The sequence below is a fragment of the Aspergillus caelatus genome, assembly GCF_009193585.1.
Source record: "Aspergillus caelatus strain CBS 763.97 unplaced genomic scaffold BDV27scaffold_171, whole genome shotgun sequence".
Taxonomy (NCBI): Eukaryota; Fungi; Ascomycota; class Eurotiomycetes; order Eurotiales; family Aspergillaceae; genus Aspergillus; species Aspergillus caelatus.
This window is the reverse complement of record NW_022475434.1, coordinates 48,988-71,009: the sequence shown is the minus strand read 5'-3', so window position 1 is coordinate 71,009 and position 22,022 is coordinate 48,988. Positions and strand designations below refer to the sequence as shown.

The window sequence follows — 22,022 nt, the reverse complement described above, 5'->3', positions numbered from 1 at the left end:
AGTGCAGAACCACCCTGATCTCCTCCACAGGGGATCGAAATGGTATTCCGACGCATTGATGGAGTTGCAACTCCAGCTCTGCCATCCAGAATACGTGCTCAGAGAAGATTTGCTGGTGGTGATTATCTATCTAGCCATGTATGAGTCTATTGCATTCACCGTCCCGAATGCCTGGTTTCAGCATTACACCGGCCTGGCACGGTTGACTGCCTTCCGCGGGCCCGAGAGACATATGCACGGGGTGGGGTTTGCGTTGTACCCAACCTTGAGGCAAAACATTGTATGTTATCCTCGGATATAGTAGAGGTGGATTGGCTGGCTGACTAGGAGGTAGGTTATAGGGTATATTGCGAATCGCAAGCGATGTTTTCTGGAAGAGCCAGGATGGAAGACGATTCCGTGGGCGGACAAGCCAGAAACCAAGACGTTGACCGATTGTCTGCATGATATCATGTGCGACGCTCCCGGTCTTTTGGAGGCTGTTGATTCATTCCTGACAGGAGGGAATGAAACGGCGAGACCTGGACTGTGCCGGAAGGCTCTAGCGATGCTGGACGAGCTGTATATCTGGCGCTGGAAATGGCAGCATACATTCCCTAATGCTTCCTATATCGTTTCTTCAGATGTGAATATGCAAAAATCTACATCTACATCGGCCCCCCGCCCATTCAAAACTATCCTCTGGTTTCATGATTTCTCCCGCGCACAGGAGCTGTGCCTTTATAACTCGATTCTGTTGTTAGTTCTGAGGATGTGCGAGTTTCTTCATTGCCATCCCGACCCCGTTTCGAAACAAAGCATCAATGACCCTCTACTCCCCAGGGAAGGGACAAAACGGGCGATTGCGATGGAGATCCTCCGGATGGTGGATTACCATCTTGACTTTCTCCAAGGGAGTGTGGGGGCGCTGATGCTCATTTTTCCGTTGAACGTGGCACGGCGAAATCTGGAGTTGGATTCTGATATTGCATGGTTGGATCAGGCCATGGCGCAGATTGCTGATACGCATGGATTCGAAATGGGTCGGGCTCATAATGTACAGTACAAAACCGAGTAGGACTTGATCCCCTTCTCTCGTTCCATTGCAGTTTCTTATCAAGTCTACCTTCCGACTCCCTCGGTAAATCTTTCTGAACTTTCCACACACGCTAAGTGCGGGGTCAGGAAGAGAATACAGACTAAAATTTCAGAATAAAATCACCTCTCGAACCACCGACTCATAAACCCTTCGATTGATATTCCCAGCTCGAACCAATGCCTTACCCCCATCTTGTCTTTGGTGGAGGCTACATCGGCACCACCGAAACATTCAATACCCCGCAGTCCATCAACGATGCCTTGGGCATTGTGAACGAGTACAAATGTACCGAAAGCATCATGCAGATTGATACTGCGCATATGTATTATGGTGGCGAAGAATTACTTGGACAAACCCAGGCGAGTCATAACTTTATTATCGATACAAAGCTGACCGGTGGGTTTGACCCGGGCTCGCTATCTCGAGAGCGGGTGATGAGCGATGTAAATAAATCATTGGAACAGCTACAGGTGAAGAAACTGGGGATTCTCTACCTTCACGCCCCGGATGATACCATCCCAATTGCTGAAACTCTCTCAGCAGTGAATGAGCTACACAACCAAGGCAAATTTACGCGATTCGGCCTATCAAACTATGCCCCATCCCAAGTTGAAATGGTTTACACCCATTGCCAAACACATGGCTACATACTCCCAAGCGTGTATCAGGCGAACTATTCGGCAGTCTCCCGCAAACCAGAGAGGGTACTCTTCCCCCTCCTCCGTAACCTGTCTATGTCAATCTACGTCTACTCACCTCTCTCGGGAGGGTTTCTGTCCAAAACCCGCGATCAAATCATGGCCGCCACGGGTAGATTTGACGATACAACTTTCCGGGGTGGGATATACGTGCACATGTACCGCAAACCCATCTACCTCGACGCGTTGGACGAGTGGAATGATATCGCCCAGTCGGCGGGGTGTAGTAAAGCGGATCTGGCGTATCGGTGGGTGCGGTATCATTCTTTTCTGCGTGGCGAGTGTGGCGATGCTGTGTTGTTTGCGACGAGCAGTCTGGAGCAGCTGAGAATGACGATGAAGGGATTTAAAGCTGGGCCGTTGGGTGAGGATATCGTTCACCGGGTGAACAGATTGTGGGGGACTTTGGAAGCCCATGCGCCGGGGGATACGTTTGAGGCGTTCCAGAGCATGCTTTCTGCTAGGCAGGCATGAGCATAATTAACGGCCACCACTATTTGATAGTGGAATAACAACATAACACGGTCTATCGAAGAGATACGTACACGTCAGACTCGCTTACCCGAAGGTGGGCATATAATATCGGGACTACGGGTCACTGGAGGCATTCATCTTCCTCTAATATCTTCTGGCCCCCACCCTAGCAGAGCCTGATTTTGAGTGGAGTGTCGCTTAGTTGAGGGATTTAATTTAGGGCTTATCAATGTCATTGATAGCTTGAGCTTGCAAAAAGCTTGTTGGCTCCAAATGGGTTCGGAAGTAGAAAAAACAAGCATCCCAAGACATGGAACACTAACCTGTTTAGGTGGATTCCGCGAGATGGCTTTTGCAGATCAGTGGCTATGCAGCCAATCCAGTCTGATACTCACATAGCTAAGCATTCTTGTGATGCATCGGTATAGGGCCGAGTCAACCGAACTTAGAACAAATTGGGCATTGCATACCGTGCTATCCTGAATACTATGGTCGGTAGATCTCGGTCGTCCGGGTTTGTTGGCCATTTCCATCTTTACCGGGGCTATGCGACCGAGTTACCCATCCATAGGGAGTAAAGCTCTATATAAACCCTTCACGGCGCCTTTTCTTCATCTTCAGGATCAACATCACTCACTCTCACCCATCCACTCGACTCTGATACTATCACAATGTATCTCCATCTCCTCCCTCTCGCTTTAACCGTCCTCCCCTCCTGGTCCCTTCCAACAAAGGACAAAGCATCTGCTGTCCCCGGTGAATCCAGCCTCTTCACCACCTACCAGGGAAAACAGATGCCCCTGGCCAGCAACTACACGAGGGCCATCCTGCCAACCAGCCCTGGCCCACTGCAGGGAGACGATCTCCTCTTTCAAAATCTCCTCGCCGCAGAATGGGCCATCTACTCCTTCTACCAACAAGGTGTGGAAGCCTTCACGTCAGACAGCTTTACCAAGCTCGGTCTCCTGAATACCACCTACGAACGCCTCGTGGAAATCCGCGACAACGAAGCAGGCCATATTCGCATCTTCCAGAACGAGATTTCCAACGCATCAGCGAAACCGGGCCCGTGCACCTACAACTATGGCTTCGCCGGGAGTGCCCAGGTGTACCTAGCCCTTCAAGTGTACCTTGAAGTCTCCAGCATGGCATTTCTTACGGGCCTTGTGCGACAGGCCGAGGCCGACGACTCCAAATCCGCCCTCATGGCGATCGGTCAGATCGAAAGTCGTCACAATGCCTGGTCATTGATCGATATCTACGATGTCACCCCCTTCTCCGGCCCCTCGGATACGATATACCCCTACCCGAACCACATTCTGGAATTGACCAACAACTTCGTGGTCAATGGGTCGTGTCCGAGTGTCAACCCGGTGTATCCGAACCCACGTCCGCAACTGCCCACGACCAACTATGTGAAAAACGGGACGACGGCGACGCCCGGAGCCAAGCTTCAGCTTGTTTTTGAGTTCAGCTTGACCCCCGCGACTCATATTCCTTGGTTTGAGGAGAAGGACTATTGGGCGGTGTTCTATCATGGAGTGAATAAGGTCAGTGTACCGTTTAACCCGAAGACCAACACAACGGTGATCCCCGCGAACTTTGATGTGCGGGCTGGCCTTATCATCTTAGTGATTGCGGACGAGTACGATGCACCCACCGAGGAGAGTGTCGTGAGCTTGCCATTGATCTTGATCGAGCAGCCATCCGAGTTGACTTTGGATTTTGGCGAAGTATAGTCTTGTTTTGTCTTAGATGTGGACATAGCACTAGTGCTCTTGATAGGTTGAATTGATTCTTATCCGGGTATATTCTCATACCGTATTTCGTAATGCATCTTGTGCGAGGTGCAAATTACTGGCAGAGATCATATCGACTTTTGTGACATCCACCCGAAAAAGAGAGAAAAAAAAAAAAAACCCCCCCGTTTCCTATTATACTAATTGCCGTCTTTAGGCGGTAAGGAGCCGCTAATTGAGATAAATAACCTGACCAGGAAACGCTTCTTACAAATTGATAATAATAATAAGGAAACACATTTTCTAGATAGCTCAAAGGAAGGATTATATCCGAGAGAAGATTACCCGAACTTTTCGCTGACTTTCCCGGAGTCCCGACTATTTCGTGGCCACTGGAAGCCTTTGAGTACATGGCAGAAAGATAACTGACCTCCAAGGCTGAAATAAATCCAGCAAACTGAATTTGGGGGCCTTGTGGAGTATTAGGAAATCCACGTAAGAGGATATGGGGCTTCAGCGGGTGGATAACAAGGGAGGGATTGGCTCCTTCGTGTATATTGTGGGGAATCAATGCAATGTGCTCTGTCTTATGGTCGTGACATTATGCGCATGTGTGGCTTTGATGTTGGGAACCGGAGGATTACTTTACTCTGGAGTATTCGGCTCGCAAAGTGGGTACGCAACTATCGACGCATTGACCAAAACAAGAGAATGACTGTATCCAATTGGCGACGTCGTTTGCCAGATGGTGGATCTTGCTGCGCCGCCTGCTTGGGGAACTTTCCATGCTTAGTTCCATGGACCAGAGCTACTAGAATTGACAATGGTAGGACTCATTTTCGTTGTACTTAGCAGAGCCACTGTCGATAATTACAATCCAGGAAGGTTACTGGCCAAGACGCCAATATCTGCCAAACGCGGTTCCCAAGGCCTTTGTGGGCGACAAGATTCTCAGTGGTCCGAGAGAACTATAGAGTACTATGTACAGTACCAATTCATTCCATGCCGTTTCAATGTCTCTAAGCGTTTCTCAGCGAAACGGTCTTATCCGTGCCTCTCGCTGATTGAAACCGAATCCCTCAGGTGCGCAGGTACCACCGTAGCAACTGTCCTCCCCAGGTCACACGTGTTCGACAACGACGGGCAGAGAAAAGCTTGCCACAAGAGAGCTACTACATTGAACGTGAGTAGACTTCGGCCTGGTAAGATCTGTCGCCATACATCTCGCTTTCGAGCAGGGCCCTGTGATTATGTCAGCAAGCATCGCGTGGTGTTTTGTTCTTGCATAACATAACATAAAAATAATCCGTGCATTACCGGGTTATCTTGTAAGCAACCAAAACAGAACAGTTAAAATAACTATACATGATACATCCTAGGCTCAATCAGTCGTTGAACAAAGGTCTCAATTGAGGAGCAATAGATTGTGAGGACTTATTCATCATCATCCACATCAAACTGCGGACAGCGTAGATTTAAAATGATCATTCGGACCGCTTAATCCGAAAGGGCTCGTACCCATATATATATATCAGCGACGATCAAACACCAACTCCCCTCTTCCACCTTCCCTTGTCATTTCCCTTGCACGTGGCCTCAGCATATACCGATGCCACCTCTTCATAGTCTTTAAAAGACACAAAGCACCACAAAAAGAATCACTTCAATGTTCCTGCCAGACGGAGTGCTACGTACGACGTGGACCCACATGGGACCCGCCGCGGGAATTTTTCATATCAAGCGGAAGTACGGAGTAGATGTCGGCGAGAATCCGGATGGCCCAGGTCTCCCCTTCTCTGGACGACTTGAAATTAAGAATAGTTGTTATATTAGCTATGACGTGGTGGCCCTTTCCCTCAGGGTTGCCACGGTGTTGTTGGTATTTCTTTCCACCCGACGCAAATCCATACTACTGCCCTCTATGATCGCTATATCCCCCCCTTCGAAACGTAACCCAAATGAATATCGTAACCTTTTACCTTTATTCGCTGATCATAAAACCATTCCAATCATTAGGGATCCTTTTCAACCCTATTTCACCTCGGCATAGACCTCCAACGCATCATGCAACCGCCCAAAAATTCCGTCATGCCAACTGCTCACCTCCTTCCATTCACTTTCCGGTAGGGTTGCGTGCATCATGCGTAGCCACGCACCGACGGTGAAGTCTGCATAACTCGCCCTCGTGCCGAGGAGAAAGGGCCCACTTGTGTCCCTCAAGAAGAGCTTGGCCAGACCACCCAGCGTATCTCGGAACGACTCCATCACCTTCTCTCGCGCCTCGCCCACCAACGCAAAATCCTCCCAGCATGTCACCCCCGCGCGCCGGACGAATTCCGCCCGAGTAGCTTCGACCGTCGCGGGATCGAACGGGAAGCCATGCACCGCCAGCTGGGTGTGTGCGGTAAAGGCGGCGTCGACGTTCATATTGAACTTGGCGTATTCGGGAAATTGACTGTCGCGACACTCCGAGAGCGGGATCAGGATCATCGGATGCTTGAAGTCGTAGTCGAGCGTCTGCGGCGGGAAGAGATCGCCGGCGCCCGAGTTCGGATACGTGTTCTGGAGGTAGACGGCAATATCGAAGGAGTCGCCGACCGACGCATTCGTCGCGGGGTCTTCGATGATCGGCAGGGTAAAGAAGTCGGTGCCATCGGCAAATTTGCGACAGGCCGGGACGTTGAGATTGCGGCGGACCTTTTCAATGTCGGGCAACGGCACCCAGGTGGTCGAGTAGGAGAGACCTTTGAAATTGAGTGCTAGTCGGGATTTCCAGGGGTTTGGCGAGCAGCAGCTTTTCTCCCGCGGGGGACGCATGGCGATGTCATAGAAGACGATCGGTTTGGATAAGCTCGTCATGGTGAATGAATGAAACTATTCTTTTTTATGCAGGATAGATGGTGTCCTGGAGGCGGAAAACAAATGGTATTTATCACTTGGTCCAGGATTGCATTGCATTGCATTGAATTGAATGGAAAGGAATGGCTGTGGGGTAAAATCCAAGTGATTCACCTTGACTCATGAGGCCTCATGCTGACTGGACAATGAAATCCAGTGGGTCTCCACTTTTTACGGTCATTCCTGAGCTTCTGACGTAATTAGTGTATGTACTGGACATACCCGGCTGCCTCGCTGCCTCAGGCTGCACCATGCGTCCGGGCAGATTGGGTTGGCGTGATGAGCCAAAGCCAGTATGAAAGCAGGGAAGAGTGTGGGTGATGCCACCATTTTCCTGATACCCTGTGCTTTTGTCGGTGTAATCCCCCTCTGGAAAGTCGTTGTAACCAAAGAGAAGGCTCCTTGAACGGCAGCTACGATTTCCAGTTTGACCTTTGGTTCAGCACGACTTGAACTTGTAGATTCTCCTACCGATTGGCTCATAGTCTGCCCCATATTCACTAATTCAAAGGATTTTCCTATCCGTGGACGATTTTACTACTGAGTGATTGATCTGTCGCGAGGCTTGAGCCCCCTAGTTTGGCCTCCTTTGGTCCTCGCTCAGGCAATGGAATGATATTGTCTTCTCGATCCATATATTTATATATTTGTTGGTCTGGACTGCACCAGCTGCTCTATTTCAAAGCTCGTCGAGCGTCTGCCGCTTTTCCAACAGCACGGGTTGTGAGTTAAAGGCAAGGTTAATATGATTCAATCAAGGACCATTTTGACGGATAGGGGTCAAATGCACTCTCAGAGGACCCCTTCGCCACATCACAATGTTTTTCTGCTGAATCCAGTCTTGCGAATCGTCTGATAGCTTCATGTCAAAGTTGAAGATCAGGAGGGCTAAAACCAGGCGCATTTCGCTATATGCGAGACTAAAAGAAAATCGGTCAGTGATCCTCCTTCACTTGAGAAAAGTAAGCTACTTACTTGCGACCGAGACAACTTCTGGGGCCAATATGAAACGGTTGGAGGGTGTTGCGTTGATCATTCAAGAACCGGGAGTCCCAGAGGAATCGTTCCGGGTGGAAAGTATGTGGATCTGTGAAATACTCTTCACGCCGATATAGAGCCCAATGGTGAATGGAAACATACGTCTACAGAGCCAATATTAGCGATCAACGTAGCGAAAGACCGTATGGCAAATACTCTTCCTGGAATCCAAGCTCCTAATATCTCCGCTCCGCCCTTCGGAGTGACCCGGGGAGGGCCAATAGCACCAGGGGGATACATCCGCAATGCCTCGTCCAGACAAGCCAGCATATACGGTAATCTCGCAACAGACCCGAGGTTGATATCCCCCTCGCTGTTGAACGTCGAGCGTACTTCCTTTGTGAGCGTCCGGTAGGCTTCTGGGTTTGTGAGAAGTAGATAAGTGACCCCGGAGAGCAACGTAGCCGTCGTCTCGGAGCCGGCGATCACCAAAGTTTCAGCATTGGCGGTGAGTTTGTCGATGGTCAACTCCTGGATTAGTTAGTAGGGACACCGAACCATCTAGTGGAGTGTGTACCAGCTCGTCCTTCTTCTTCAAAAGCCCTTCGATCAGGTCAGGTCGCTCCTCTGAAATTGCCACCCGACGAAGCATCTTTTCCCGTGTGAGATCGGTGAGACGATCACGCCTATCACGTACAGACCGGGGTATCCAGGCTAGCACGACTTGTTTGAGTAGGGGCATGAATGAGAGGGCCTGCAGAGCAGCGGCAAAAGGGAGGGCCAGAAATATACTTTCAATCCACTCGTGGTAGCTGGAGTCCTGCAAGCAGCCAAATGGTTCACCGAATGAGAGGTCGCCGATGATATCAAAGGTGGTATAGTTGAACCAGGCCGAAAGATCCACGGCGTCTTCTCCGCAACCAATTTCAAGCAGCCGCTGCAGCAACAGATCAACATACCCCCGGATCATGGGTTCCTGGTCTCTCATCCCTTTGTCTGAGAAGCTGTGAGCCAATTGCCGACGCAGACGACTGTGCTCTTGGCGACTCTCATTGAAAATATTGGGTGGGTCATATTCCAGAGGTCGGTAGAACCAACTCGCCTTTTCTAGATACAAGCCTCCCTTGCTGTGGCCCAAAATGTCCTTCCATGCGTCCGGATGGGAGAAGGCTAGCTCGTCGGGGGCGATGCGCACAATGTCACCGTAGCGTTTGTGGAGGTCGAGCATATCAAAGGGAAGAGTGCCCTTGAACACGCGGATGAAGTACGGGACGCGTGAGACGGCATGGGATAACGGACCAGGATATCTGGCTAGTGGATGGAAAAATAGATTATAGACCGCGTTGCTCACAAGGTAAAAAGTTACCTGTTTCGATGAGAGGAGAACCGCACAAGGTGTATAGGGTAAACATACAGCTGCCGCACATGCCACCGCCCATGATATGGCGTTCTTGGAGACATCGATACTGTTCAATATCATATTATCGTAATACTCTGGACTCGGGAGGATATGAGTTTTAGAAGAGATAGGAAATGCGCGATTCACTGCTATCCTGTAAGTCCAGTCCACAGTCCGAATGGTTATAGCAGTGACGACAAAGGATCTAATTATGACTGATCGGTTACCTCCACGGATTAAATAACGTAGGTGGAAAGCTGAAAGGCGAACATTCACGTCGCCCTGCATCTCACGCGCTTCAACCGTGGTTATCCCCAAGCAGATTCTTACCTGAACCATAGATTTATGGATTAAAAAGGGTACATTTGATGCAACTTTGGGTTTCAAAACATTCTTCTCTATGGATTCTGGTAGTTCAGATTCCCCGGTTGCTCTCTGTAGATATGGATTTATGTCCGAAGGAACACAATATGGGTACGGACGGCACATCTCAGGCAAATTAAAATGCGGCTCATCATAAGGATTGAGTTGATTGAATGCCACTTACCAGATAATACAGCATGTTACTATGTCCAACTGCTGAGTATGTAAATTTACGCTTCTGTTTGTACCCTGTGTGTGCTGAACTTTCGTCTCGCCATGATCCGCAAATCCGCCAGCAGCCGTACAGTTCCATCGCGAATGCCGTGGATGAGAAGAAATCTTCTCCGCATGCGGCAAAGACGCTCATTACCGCACAAAGTTTATTTGATACAAAGGTCTAGATTTAATAAACTTTGTAGTTTAAGTGGTTTATTTATTTATTTAATTTATTTATTTTTGACTTTTGATCTGGCAGGTGTACGAGTCCCTGACACCTATCATTCTGGCAGGAAAAAGAACGTCCCTGAATGCTTATTGCAAGCGACATCCTATCTTAATACAACATAAGAATTCAATTGCACTCGTATCCAGATATTTCTTGCTGATCTGTACAGAGGCATGGACTTATGGTTTAGTGAAGTAGAATTCCTTGGGCCGAATACATTCATTCCTAAGAGATCGTCAGCCAGCCATGAACTCCAGGGTGGTATTTGGTATGCATCCAAGGGACAAGGCTACCCAATCGATTAATTGCAACATCGCTCGGGCCATTCTCTTCCGTACATACCTTTATAGCAAACCTCCGATATAGGCAAGGGTTTGAGCCGGCCGCCTACCTTGCTTATATCGGGTATATGGCCTATATCAGGGTTGCTTAAATACGGGGTTTACTGTACTTGGTATGGTTGCTCCAATACCTCCATCCTGAAACATAATATTAGGTCAACATTAGATCATTGACATGTACAATGCTTAGGGTAAAGCTTGCGTGTAGTAATTTGGGTTTCCGTTTTCATATGGACACTGCAAATCTTACACGACACGACAGTCCTCAGATGCTACATTCTACTGAACCTTTGCCCCATAAGATTGAGCGTGTCCCTACACTCATTCTGGGATTCTCGACAAAAGTTCCATTGGTCTTTCCCCCTCCGAGATAGAATATACACAACATGAATCCCAAGCTCGCGTCATCCAACGACTATACGCTCAAGATCAAAAATCGCCTAAATGCCCCAGCAGATAGGGAGGACGGGAACCTCCCATTCTCGGCGTCCACCACGGATCGCGAGGCGTGGCGTCTGGTTGTCGAAAAGGATCTTGGACGTCTGAAGTGGAAATACCTCAGTTCACAAAATGAACGAGACGCTCGACCGCAGGATGTTGTTTCGCGGTTCTTCCTTGGGCTCCCTCTGGTTCGTGCATAATCTCATATCTATTCCCTCTCGTCCGTTTGTCACTGTTTGGGTACATGTTCCCTGCCTCTCGAATTGAGTACAATGCTAAGTAAATACCAGTCTGTTCCTGACTTTGAGGCAGCAAAGAGCCCATCTCAATCAATCTCCAATGGTCTCCGATTCCATAGCCGCCTCCAAGTAGCTGGACGTGGCTGCTGGGCAGATGACTTGAAATGCATTGTCTTTGTGACCCCGATGCTTATCATGTCTTGGTACATTACTGGTGCTGAGATTGACGAAGCTTATGCGATTGAGTTAGTGAATCATCTTTTCAGCATTCAGGACCCAACGGACGGTGGATTTCCAACGTACATAGGAGGGAAGACCACGCTAATGGGCACCATGTTGATCTATGTTGCTCTGCGTCTAATGGGTATACCCTCTGATGAGGAGCATCTCGTCAAAGCAAGAACATGCTTCTTGGAAATGGGCGGTGCAGCGTACCTACCTAGCTGGGCAAAGTTCTGGCTCTCTCTTCTTGGCTTGTATGGGTGGGAAGGAACTGATCCCTATCCCGTCGAAGTCTGGTATGACTCGTTCTCCCCTGCTTCCCCCCTGGTTTCTTCCGAAATGCCTTCGTATCTATTAACAATATCTCTCACCATACAAAGGCTCCTTCCTGAGTGGACACCGATTAGCCCATGGAGATGGTTCAACATCGTACGCCAAGTGTATTTGCCAATGTGCTACCTTTCCAGTAAAAGGTTCACCATTCCCTCAAACCCTCTTCTGGATGAAATCAGAGCAGAACTATTTACTGAGCCATATTATTCTCTCAAATTCGCTTCTCTACAGGGATCCGTCCTCGAGTGTGAACGTCATCAGCCGCAGAGCCGCGTTCTGCGCACAGTCAACTGGGCATTGTCCAACGTGTGGAATCCATGGTTGCGCCCAAGAGCCCTGGCTGAAAAAGCTGAGCAAAGAGCTTTGGAAATTATCAAGGCGTCAGATAACACTTTTAACGGTACTGGATTGATCAGTGTCGACTGTTTCTTGAATATGATTGTTTTCCATTGCGTGGAAGGACCCAACTCTAAGAAGCTGAAACAAAATCAAGATAGAAGTCTTGAATATCTTTGGTTCAGTCCACAAGGGATGCAAGTCCAGAGCATTCATGGTGCACACGCATGGGAGACATCTCTCGCCCTTCAAACCTTTGTAATTTCGGGGCTTTCAGACCACCCTGACCTGAGAAGTTGCACCGAAGATGCCTACAAATTCCTGCTCGAGCAACAGCTACTCGAGGACTGGCCTGATTCACCTCCGTGCCATCGGCCCAGCCGCTTAGGTGGGTGGCCGTTCACCACGAGATATAGTGGGTCAACCTGTTCAGACTGTACTGGGGAGGCATTGAAAGCAATTCTGCTTCTCGAAAGCCAGACAAACATTCCTCGACTTAGCACCGAGAAGAATATACGGCTAGCAATCGATAATTTGCTCATGATTCAAAACGAGAGTGGAGGATATAGCGCCTTCGAGCCCATTCTCAGTGGCCCGTTCCTAGAATGTCTGAATGGGACCGAGCTTTTTGCCAACGTAATGACGGAGCACGATTACACAGAATGTACTTCTTCTTGCATCACGGCACTGAGCCTGTTCAGAAAGCGTGATAGCACTTACCGAGCAGAGGAGGTGGTCCACGCTATTGACCATGGTGTTCACTTTATCCATCATAATCAACATTCTGATGGGGGGTGGCTTGCATCCTGGGGAATTGCTTACACCTACGGTGCCTTCTTCGCCATGGAGGCTCTTCACTGTGTTAATGAAACATATGAAAACCATGCAGTTGTCAAACGGGGGTGCGACTTTATCCTTGACAAGCAAAAAGAGGACGGTGGATGGGGGGAAACTATTGAGGTATGTCATTCAGCCATTACCAAAGTAAATACTTCAAGCTAAACAATGCACAGTCCATTCTCCAGAAAACCTATACCCAAGCAGAATCTTCTCATGTGGTTCAGACAGCATGGTGTTGCATGGCACTAATTTACGCTGACTATCCCGACCCCGAGCCGATCAGACGAGGAATTCAGCTTATAATGAGCCGTCAAAAGCCAAATGGTGAATGGGAACAGGAAGCAGGTGTGGGAGCGGGCATCTTCACGTGGTGAGTCATGACCCTACTGAAGGATGAGATGAGATCCTGATGATGCCTTTTACAGTCAGCTATTTTATTACAACTATATTTACTCTTTTCCTATCAGGGCCATTGCCCTGTACAGACAGAAATATGGTGACGATAAGCTTCTCTGATGCAGACAATATATCTATGCATTACTGGACCTCGTTACAGCTGGAGTAACCGAATATAATCAAACAACCTATAAAAAGTGAAATTATTATGCTTGTTTACACATAAATATCCTACTGAGTAAATTATAAATTATAGGTAAGAATCTAAGATATATTTCATGTTAGACCTAGAACCATACCATTGATAGATTAGGTTTGGGTTAGGTCCAGTTTAAATGGGTTCTTCCGTAGACTATACATTAGATTAGAACCATTCCAGGGGTTTCAGGAAGCTTTGATCTCTAGTGTTGGACGTATTTATCAAAACCCTTGTCCTTGACCGGAGCTTTCTGGCTTTCTACGAAATATGGCAACTGTAGCTTGACTGGAGGAAAGTCCTTTCCTCCATGCAAATTATTCAAAACGTCAAGTAGAGTAGGATGTGGAAGGAAGAGGTTGCATCGGAGTTACAAAATACGGATAATGCACAGAATATTGCCCAAGCTCTCAGCGCATCGCTGAAGCTGGAGGGTTGCGCCAAGAGCCCTGCTGCCTATTCAACAACTGCGGACCCTGGGCCTAAATAAGCTCGAATCTCTATCTGTCGGGATACGAAATATCCTGCCATGACCCCACCCCAGCTCGGGCTTGGATTCCCCGATCGACTCTATCTTAAATGAATCCCGTTTGACTGGTCATTATCGGGAAATTCGGGTTAGTAGTCACATCTTTGACGTAGCTTGTATTCTTTCACACCCCGACCTCGCTATGCCAACGGTATCAATTCTCTAGAGTCCCCCACACATTGCTCTCGCGATCTCTACCACCAAGCATTTTGGCAGCCTAGCAGTCGGATGCTGTGGTAATTATCTGTTGTGACTTAGTCTTCACAATCCGTCCCTCTGCATCACCGCTTTGGATTGTTGAGACGAGATACGTTACGCACTCTACCGGTATACCCGTCATCTTTAGTTCTCTTAGTACGGGGAGAAGGTAATTCATTGGTGTTGGTAGAATTTTCCATGAGTTCTAGCACCCTGCTCATCTCTCATCTCGACTGGTGACGGTCTTAAGTTGTACCGTACTGGGAGAAGCCAGAATTCCGAGATAGTTAGGGCTTGTATTAGAGCGAACTCATGTATTAATGAGATACTTTATTCCACAGGGCCGGTTCCTACAACTCTCATGATGATGAATGAGCCAGAAGGTCATGGTATGATGCCAAGCTCCCCAAGCTTGCGAATTTCGTCCCGGTTTTAGTGGTTCATTTTCTGAGAGCGTACATCAATTTCAGCACAGGTAATGGCATAATAATCCAAGCAATAGTTAGAACAGGCAACTCATACAACGTGGTAATCGCGTGAGCTCACGATTCGCTTGGTACATGTAACCTGAGAGCAATGGAATCACAAACACATTTTTTCAGGAAGGTGATAACCATGATATTGAACTTCTCAAGTGGATCCCAATCTCGGGAGCCGACTCGCAATGCCTACCGTTTTTGGGCAGCGCTTGCCGATCACCACGGAGCATCAAATAACCCGGTCTGGATCAGCTTCGCATTAACGATATCTAGTGATGTTGTTTTGGCTTGTGTGGAGCTTTCTCGGTTGTTTTTGATTATTTATCATCCCACGCAATGACCTTGTTAACTTCGAGTTTATGAATATGGACCAATATCACATGCATGGCTCATTCTGTAAATTTCGCAGTCAAGCTAATTATGTGGATCCTAGAAGAATTCAAGTAGACTCGCCTTTACAAATATGGGCCGATGGCCATGTCCTCTAATGCCTGGAATAGACCACATTATCATAAAGCAAGGCTATGGCTGATAAACCGTCATATTTCACCACTAAGGCGGGAAAATACGCCCTCGGAGCGAATCGAGGACCTCTGGCCCAGCAGCATGTAGACGGATCCCAAGTCGCACACGTGGAGCTGGCAGATGGCACCACGGTGAAGGAGAGAGGAAGGCTGCGTCGGCACTGGACTCGGTTTTGGTGCTGTTACCTGATCGGTGCCATTATCTTCCTGGCAATCTTTCTACCACTGTTGTGAGATTCACGACTATGTATCCACCCATCAAATCATAGCTAATAGGTTCAGTTTCACCGTCATCATCCAAGCGATCTCCCAGCGAGTGATTGACAACGCCTCTCTCGTCTTAGTGGAAGCTAAGATTATGCAACCCCGGCCAGAATCTGTTTTGCTCAGCATCCAAACTGCACTTAAACTTACCGTCGACGTCCCTGTACGTCTTGACCCAAACGTTCTCCACCTATTCAACAATGATCAGCCGGGGAATAGCACATATTTGAAGGTCTACAATGATGCTATTGTCATCCATGGGAACACGAGTATTGGGGTTCAGAACCAGCTAAGTCCGGTAAATCCTGACCCATGGAAGCATTACGTCCGCAGTGTGGTCTTCGAGCCACATGCTCCGTTATCTGCGTTTGGAACGACCAACATATACTTGGGAAAGCTGAAGAGTCACATCACCATGAAAAAGGACCTCCCTCAAAACAGTAAGTGTTGGCCTCAGGAGTCAGAACGAGAGAAATGGGAAAGAGGTTGAGGGTATAGGCTAAGATTGTAGCTCTCAATTCGTTCGCTGGATTTTCGATAGACGACCCCAAAATGCTTTTCCCGCCGCGAGATGACGGGGTGAATCTGGTTGCACATGCGACATTGCCTAATCCATCGGTCATGACCATAGAGATTGTATGTACTCACCGCTTGAGGCTATGAAACAGTGGCTAACGAAATAGTAGGGGACCATAACCATGGACTTAAAAAGCAAGGATCTCATCGTAGGAAACGCAACTATTAACAACCTGACGTTGCGACCTGGAAACCACTCGACGCCACTAGAGGGAGTGGTCGATATGCACACAATCATAGAGAATCTTCTGCCTCTTCTACAGGCGCAAGGAAGCTCTTTACGAGACGGATATCTTAGCCTCGATGCTGTCACACGCGAAGTGGAATATGACGGCGTGGTGATCCCATATTACACTGAAGTCATGCGTGATTTGGTCCTTTCGGCAAAGGTACCAATCAATGATTTGCTGATTAACTCGGTACAAGGGATACTTCATGATAATAGCTCCGATCTCCAATCCGTGCTGGATGACATTAGTGACCGGCATGCGGCGAAGGGAGACATCCTATCGAACATTGATATTGAGCATCAGAGGCGACATGAGGTCTTATGAGACCCACTTTAAGATAATGATGATAAGATGATATATAATAATGTTTATATCCTGTGGTCCGTATAGGTGTGTACGTTATTTAGTACAAGGTCTATTGTGTGCTGTACTCCACCGGGCCAGTGAGTGTAGGGACAACCGATAGATAAATAGTGAACCTGCATCTGATTGACTTGCTGTGGTCTTATAGAAATTTCAGCGTGAAGGGGATGTGCTGAGGATTGGGTGCTGATGGTTTACATTTCAAGTTCAACGAGTATGATGCGACTAACACTATACCCAAACATATCTCTCCTGCTTATCGACCAAATAAACTAATGGTTTCAATCTATACATAAGACGCGTAAAACGCACTACCAAGTTGAACTGTACACTGAAATCTTGGCCGAAAGGTTTCCACTCCTGAACCGGTCGTAAGCAAAGTAGGACGACCTCTAGAAGTAGGTCAACTCTTAAGGTGAACATCCTACGATGGGCATTTAAAGTCACCCTGCATTCTGTTCCTCGTTGTAATGCTATCGAGCCTCGATTGTTCTTCTTGGGTTGAGAGCTGAATGGTGGCCATGCCTGTTGCAGTCGAAGCATTTGTATTCCCTAAGAAGTCTCTCATGGCAGTTACATTTGACCGGATGTCCTTCAGACATGACACGCAGCATACTAAGGTGGCGGATCCGCTGCTTTTTGCCCCTCGTTCGCAAGGACATGGGTGCTGGATGCCATTAGTGTTTCCATTCTTACACCATTGAAGGAGCCAACAACGGTCTTCAGGCTGGCTAGAAGGACATCTCAGCCTGGCACCATCAGGCTCTGTGGACCTTATTCGGTGCCATGTCCGCCAAGGAGTCCAGCCGTGAGGTTCGGACGAAAGAGGAGATCGAAGCTGTGCTCACTTCCTCGGAAGATCAATCTCTAAAGGGTATATAGTTGCTAGAGGGTTTGCACCCTCCCCCCTGGGTCGCCATGGTCATTGTCAGTACCAGTTATACCTCCACCCGCCTCTCCTTCTCTCAAGACGCAACTAGACCGACGAGGTACCGCCGTGTCTCGCTGCCGCATCGGACAGGAATAAGAGGGCATCTGCAGAGCTTCGCACGCTAAACTGCGCATCGCTTTGCTATGAACAATCCTTGTCATTACGAATCCCCATCAAAGAGGCATTTAAGCAACACTAGCCAGGCTCTCTCGAGACGGAGGATTTTCCAGCGTAGCTACCCGCGCTCGCTTCTCTTGAGCTTTCCTCGTGCGGCTGGCCGTGTTGTAGGTGCGCGTCTTGACGTCGAAGACGCAGCACTTGCCATCTCTAAGTCCTGCAATTAGCTGATGTGATGACAGACACACAGGGGTCCGAATTTTCGCACTGAACACACGCAGCCCGGCTGACCTGTTCTTGACAATACATCGAATCTTTCGGGCTTGGCATGCACTGCAGACCTTGTAAGATCGCGTAGTAGTAACGGCACCGGAGCTCGGAACTTTCGAGTCAGCGACACCCTCTTGAGGCAGCAGCGACGACATGACGGTTGTCGGGATGTTTATGAAAATCCGGGGATTTCGGGATATTTAAGTGGATGCAGCTCGTGCGGGGTTGGCCTCCGGGTCCACTTCGGGTTTTTTCTGAGCCAGCCGGCGGAAAAGGTGCCTTTTCTGGTAATACGCAGTCAATGAGACCTGGTCAGCTTGTGTCCTATAAGTCTGGAGGGTATGGAAAAGACACAAACTGACAGTTAATCAAACCGCTAGCGTATAGAACTCCTATGAAAGAAAAAAAAGGAAAAGAAAAGAAAAGAAAGAAAGAAAGAAAGAAAGAAAGAAAGAAAGAAAGAAAGAAAGAAAGAAAGAAAGAAAGAAAGAAGGCTAATATCATGATGGACGCTCAGTCATCCGAGCTACATAATTTCCAGATCTAGGTTCTCCAGTTGCTGCATCGAGAGCGCGCCATCAATCCTGCTCTGATTTGGCAAAGAGTTGATGGCGATAGTCAGTGGTCGATTCCTCTCCTACTTTCTTCACTTGCTGCCAGTCTGGAAAGCCATCAAAGATTAGCCGAAGCAATTGTCTTGAACGAGGCCGTCAAAAGGATCACAACCGCGAAAGAATTCGGAGGGCTGGGCATTAGAGATGCTTCAGCTGCATAGTATTTCACAACCGAGTCAAATTACACCAGTTCTGTATTCATAGTAGAAGCACTGTTACTACCATTAAACGCAGAAACATATGGAATTACCTGGCCACCTCGCCGACACCATAGGGAGGCACAAAACCTATGACACTTGCGCAAAGGATATTCGCACAGCATCTTGTTGGAACAGCTACACCAGCTGAGCTACGGGCGGGTACTGTGGTTCACGTGGGGCTGGACTGCATTCTTTTATCAGAGCTATCTTGGCAGGTGGGTATATAGTATGAATGTATGAATATTGGTATGTTTGTTAGACGTGGGCTGATGGTCTAATGGCCTAATGGCAGGAAATGGCCAGGGTTTATGAAAATGACCTACGTTCCCCGGGTATCTGGCGCAATGATCGGTTCTGGCTTGTAGCAGATCATGTAGTGTATCCTGCTGCGGCTAAAATATCCAATATGCAAGATTTGATCGACCGCGCTGAGAAAGGCAAATCGGAGTTCAAGATAGCAGAGTACCAGGGTTTGAACTATACCATTATATATACCGAGTTTGTAAGAGAATGTGCGGAATCTGGGATGCAGGTCATCGGTGCGGACTCCTATATGTGCTCTGGCGGTGCTGTAGGATGTCTTGCAATTGGACTAGGAGGAATCGACGTCCTTATGGGTCTCATGTTGGGAGAGACATGGTTTAAGATCCCCGAATCGATCCTAATGGAGTTCCAAGGGTGCCCAGCGCCGGGAATCTGTGGCAAAGACGTGATCTTGCATATTTAAAAGGAACTGAAGAGAAACACAGTTGCTACAGAGCGTATTGTCGAGTTTGGTGGTGAAGATACCCAGTTCCTGTCGTGTGACGCACACTTCATGATATGTAATATGGCCACTGAGTTTGGTGCAATTTCGGGGATTTTTGTATCTGATAAGGATACCAGGGAATTTATTTCAAAGAGAAAGTTGAAGCGATATCAGAGGCACTCAATTTACTTCCGACCTGACAATGATGCACTGTACGCGGGCAAGTATATCACCGACTTGTCAATGGTAGAACCGATAATTGCACTATATACGAGTCCAGACAACGTTGTCGCTCTGTCAAAGAAATCCGGGATGCTGCTAGACGGAGTTTTCATTGGCGCGTACACGACGACAGAAGAACAGCTAGTCCTCGCAGCTCTTGTATCGAAGGTTGGATTGAAGAAGGGTCTACAACTTGTACCAGGCAAGTGCCACTATGTTCCAGGCTCCTTTCGCCAAGCTAGAATCCATGGGTGTTTTAGAACTTTATGCCAGGGCCGGATTTATAAGAGGGCCTCCGGGATTTCCTATTGTCTTGGTCTCTCTGTCGACCCTGCTGGGGAAGGAGAAACCTGGCTCAGTTCACAGAACCGCGATTTCCAGAATCGTATGGGTAATGGTAGCTATATGTCAAAACTTTTTTTCCCTTTCTCGGTGTGGAGACGTGCTGATGATGATGGGTCTCCAAGGATTGTTTGGTCATCTTTCCTCCGCTGTGGTGTGTGCGTCGTCCAGCTTCAGCATGTCGGTCACCGACCCAAGACCGTTCTTACATGAATTGGACTATAAGATCTTCGAGAATTACAAGAGCGGAAGCTCATAAACAATGGTTGCTGAGATTCATTATTTGGAGCCGACTATTACCAACTTGAAGTCGACCCAACAATCTATCCTTGTTAACATAAAAGATCGGCTACTCCAAAAGATCGTTGGTCCTGGACTTCTTCCTGTTATAAAAAGCCACATAGTGAGGCTTGAGGACTTCGTGGACACGGACGCAGTGGGCTTTAATAACTACCTACCCTCTTGGTGCTTTGGCCTTCTACTCATAGAAATGAGAACCATTGCTGACATGCAAACATGCGGTGTAGCTTACACCTGGGCCAACATTGACAAGCTGTGTGGCAGACGAGGACTTTGGGTAACATGTGCTTGAATATACTCACCCCGAATTTCGAAGTAAGGTACAAAGTGGGCAACAGGTTGTTGTAGCAGGTCATGCATTTGGTTGTGGTTCAAGTAGAGAAGTTGCAGTTTCCACGCTGAAAGACAAGTTACGTTCACGAAGCTTAAACAAAACAACACAATAAAACATAAACACCTTCGTATAGCAAGCACTGACGGTTTGCGCAATCTGAAACTAGGGGTTGGTATTGAAGCCGTGATTGCCCGTTCTTTCGCCTTTATCTTTAACAAAAACATGAGAACTCTTGGCCTTCTCAGATTTATTATCTCGGATAACACTTTCTATAAACCTTTCTCAGACAGAGATAAGATCCCAATTGATATCAAATCAGAAATCATTGTCGTGAAAGGGAAACGGTTTACCTTCGAGCTCAGCAACATTGAAAAGGAACTCATTATAAGAAAAGGAGTAGTAGAGGGCTATAAACTTCTTGAGGCAAATTTGTGGAAGCAACTGACAAGCGCAAACACACTCCCATAGAGAAACTACCAATTGGATTACTTAAGAACGAGCTGACTGGCGAGCCAAGTTAGAAATAGTAGGACAGCCTCTGCGAAGAGGGAAAGACCCGTGAGGAAAATGATACAGATGATATTACTACCTCTAGTAGTGAGCTGCCAGCAATTCTTCCCCTTCTAGGCTGGTTGCAGTCTCTTTTAGGTAACCCTACTTGAGCCGGTCGAGTGTACCTACCAGACAGCTACCATAAGTAAAGCGGACTCTATACGTATCCAGGACCCTGTTAGCAACACTATTGAGTTGGGTGTTTATTTGGTTATGTATAGGCTTGCTGTGTACTCTGCTATCAAGCTAAGGGCTTATATTATATAGATACTCTCTGATACAATAATAAAAATAAATATACATCATTGTGTCTGTCCTCATAATATATATATATATATATAGTCCCCCAGTATCGTTGATCGAAATTATATCTATAGTAATTATATAAATCGACAATCTCTTCCTGTCTGGATTAAGTAAATCCAATAGACATATATTTCTTTCTCTGTTATTATCCAGTAGTACCTGTGCCCTTATCGCTTGCCGAAGACTACCGAGATGACCGGCTCTGTTTAGTGTCCAGTGTATTTTAAAAGTATCTGGGTGTAGTCTGCTGCAAAGTCTATTTTTATGATATTGTTTAAAAGGCCCAAGGATAACGGCTCGCTTTTTTTCAGGTATATAGTTGTATATTATATTCAAGGCTTGTTGTGGGTCTGCGCAGAGGTGAAGTGATTTACTTCCTTGCGGATCTCACGGACCGTTCAATCATACCTTCTTTATTATATAACTCCTTTCGCTGGTAGAATCAGACTGTCCAATCATAGCTATTGTATCACATGTTTCTATATAACGAGCTATGGGGCTCCAATA

The 22,022-nt window shown here is 47.6% G+C and overlaps 7 protein-coding genes across 7 annotated transcripts; 5 read left to right on the top strand and 2 right to left on the bottom strand.

The window, feature by feature from the left end:
* Positions 1-1,254: 1,254 nt before the first annotated feature.
* Positions 1,255-2,250, top strand: BDV27DRAFT_166918 (aldo/keto reductase family protein; the record flags this gene model as incomplete). Its single annotated transcript, XM_032074317.1, has 1 exon — positions 1,255-2,250. The coding sequence occupies one exon, from the start codon at positions 1,255-1,257 to the stop codon at positions 2,248-2,250; it is 996 nt and encodes a 331-aa protein (XP_031924591.1).
* A 671-nt stretch (positions 2,251-2,921) lies between these two features.
* On the top strand, positions 2,922-3,989 carry BDV27DRAFT_166917 (uncharacterized protein; the record flags this gene model as incomplete). The annotated part of the gene is made up of 1 exon (XM_032074316.1): positions 2,922-3,989. One exon carries the CDS (start codon positions 2,922-2,924, stop codon positions 3,987-3,989), a length of 1,068 nt encoding a protein of 355 aa, XP_031924590.1.
* Positions 3,990-5,794: 1,805 nt separating this feature from the next.
* Positions 5,795-6,961, bottom strand: BDV27DRAFT_132977 (uncharacterized protein). The gene has a single exon (XM_032067993.1). The coding sequence runs from the start codon at positions 6,846-6,848 to the stop codon at positions 6,021-6,023; it is 828 nt and encodes a 275-aa protein (XP_031924589.1). The 5' UTR covers positions 6,849-6,961; the 3' UTR covers positions 5,795-6,020.
* Positions 6,962-7,641: 680 nt separating this feature from the next.
* Positions 7,642-9,753, bottom strand: BDV27DRAFT_147775 (cytochrome P450; the record flags this gene model as incomplete). Its single annotated transcript, XM_032070807.1, has 6 exons — positions 7,642-7,807; positions 7,863-8,029; positions 8,133-8,396; positions 8,443-9,231; positions 9,280-9,331; positions 9,743-9,753. The coding sequence occupies 6 exons, from the start codon at positions 9,751-9,753 to the stop codon at positions 7,642-7,644; spliced, it is 1,449 nt and encodes a 482-aa protein (XP_031924588.1).
* Positions 9,754-10,318: 565 nt separating this feature from the next.
* On the top strand, positions 10,319-13,340 carry BDV27DRAFT_166913 (terpenoid cyclases/protein prenyltransferase alpha-alpha toroid; the record flags this gene model as incomplete). The annotated part of the gene is made up of 6 exons (XM_032074315.1): positions 10,319-10,330; positions 10,812-11,042; positions 11,145-11,611; positions 11,696-12,944; positions 12,998-13,194; positions 13,250-13,340. The coding sequence occupies 6 exons, from the start codon at positions 10,319-10,321 to the stop codon at positions 13,338-13,340; spliced, it is 2,247 nt and encodes a 748-aa protein (XP_031924587.1).
* A 1,806-nt stretch (positions 13,341-15,146) lies between these two features.
* Positions 15,147-16,540, top strand: BDV27DRAFT_160649 (DUF3712 domain-containing protein; the record flags this gene model as incomplete). The annotated part of the gene is made up of 4 exons (XM_032073071.1): positions 15,147-15,376; positions 15,429-15,850; positions 15,922-16,046; positions 16,097-16,540. 4 exons carry the CDS (start codon positions 15,147-15,149, stop codon positions 16,538-16,540), a joined length of 1,221 nt encoding a protein of 406 aa, XP_031924586.1.
* Positions 16,541-18,050: 1,510 nt separating this feature from the next.
* Positions 18,051-21,125, top strand: BDV27DRAFT_147772 (uncharacterized protein; the record flags this gene model as incomplete). Its single annotated transcript, XM_032070806.1, has 10 exons — positions 18,051-18,067; positions 18,818-18,926; positions 19,004-19,213; positions 19,244-19,409; positions 19,461-20,078; positions 20,149-20,207; positions 20,313-20,459; positions 20,551-20,600; positions 20,640-20,737; positions 20,791-21,125. The coding sequence occupies 10 exons, from the start codon at positions 18,051-18,053 to the stop codon at positions 21,123-21,125; spliced, it is 1,809 nt and encodes a 602-aa protein (XP_031924585.1).
* Positions 21,126-22,022: the final 897 nt, after the last annotated feature.

Bases quoted from the DNA above. Each gene is read 5' to 3' on its own strand.
- BDV27DRAFT_132977 (XM_032067993.1), bottom strand. From the start codon at position 6,848: ATGACGAGCTTATCCAAACCGATCGTCTTCTATGACATCGCCATGCGT.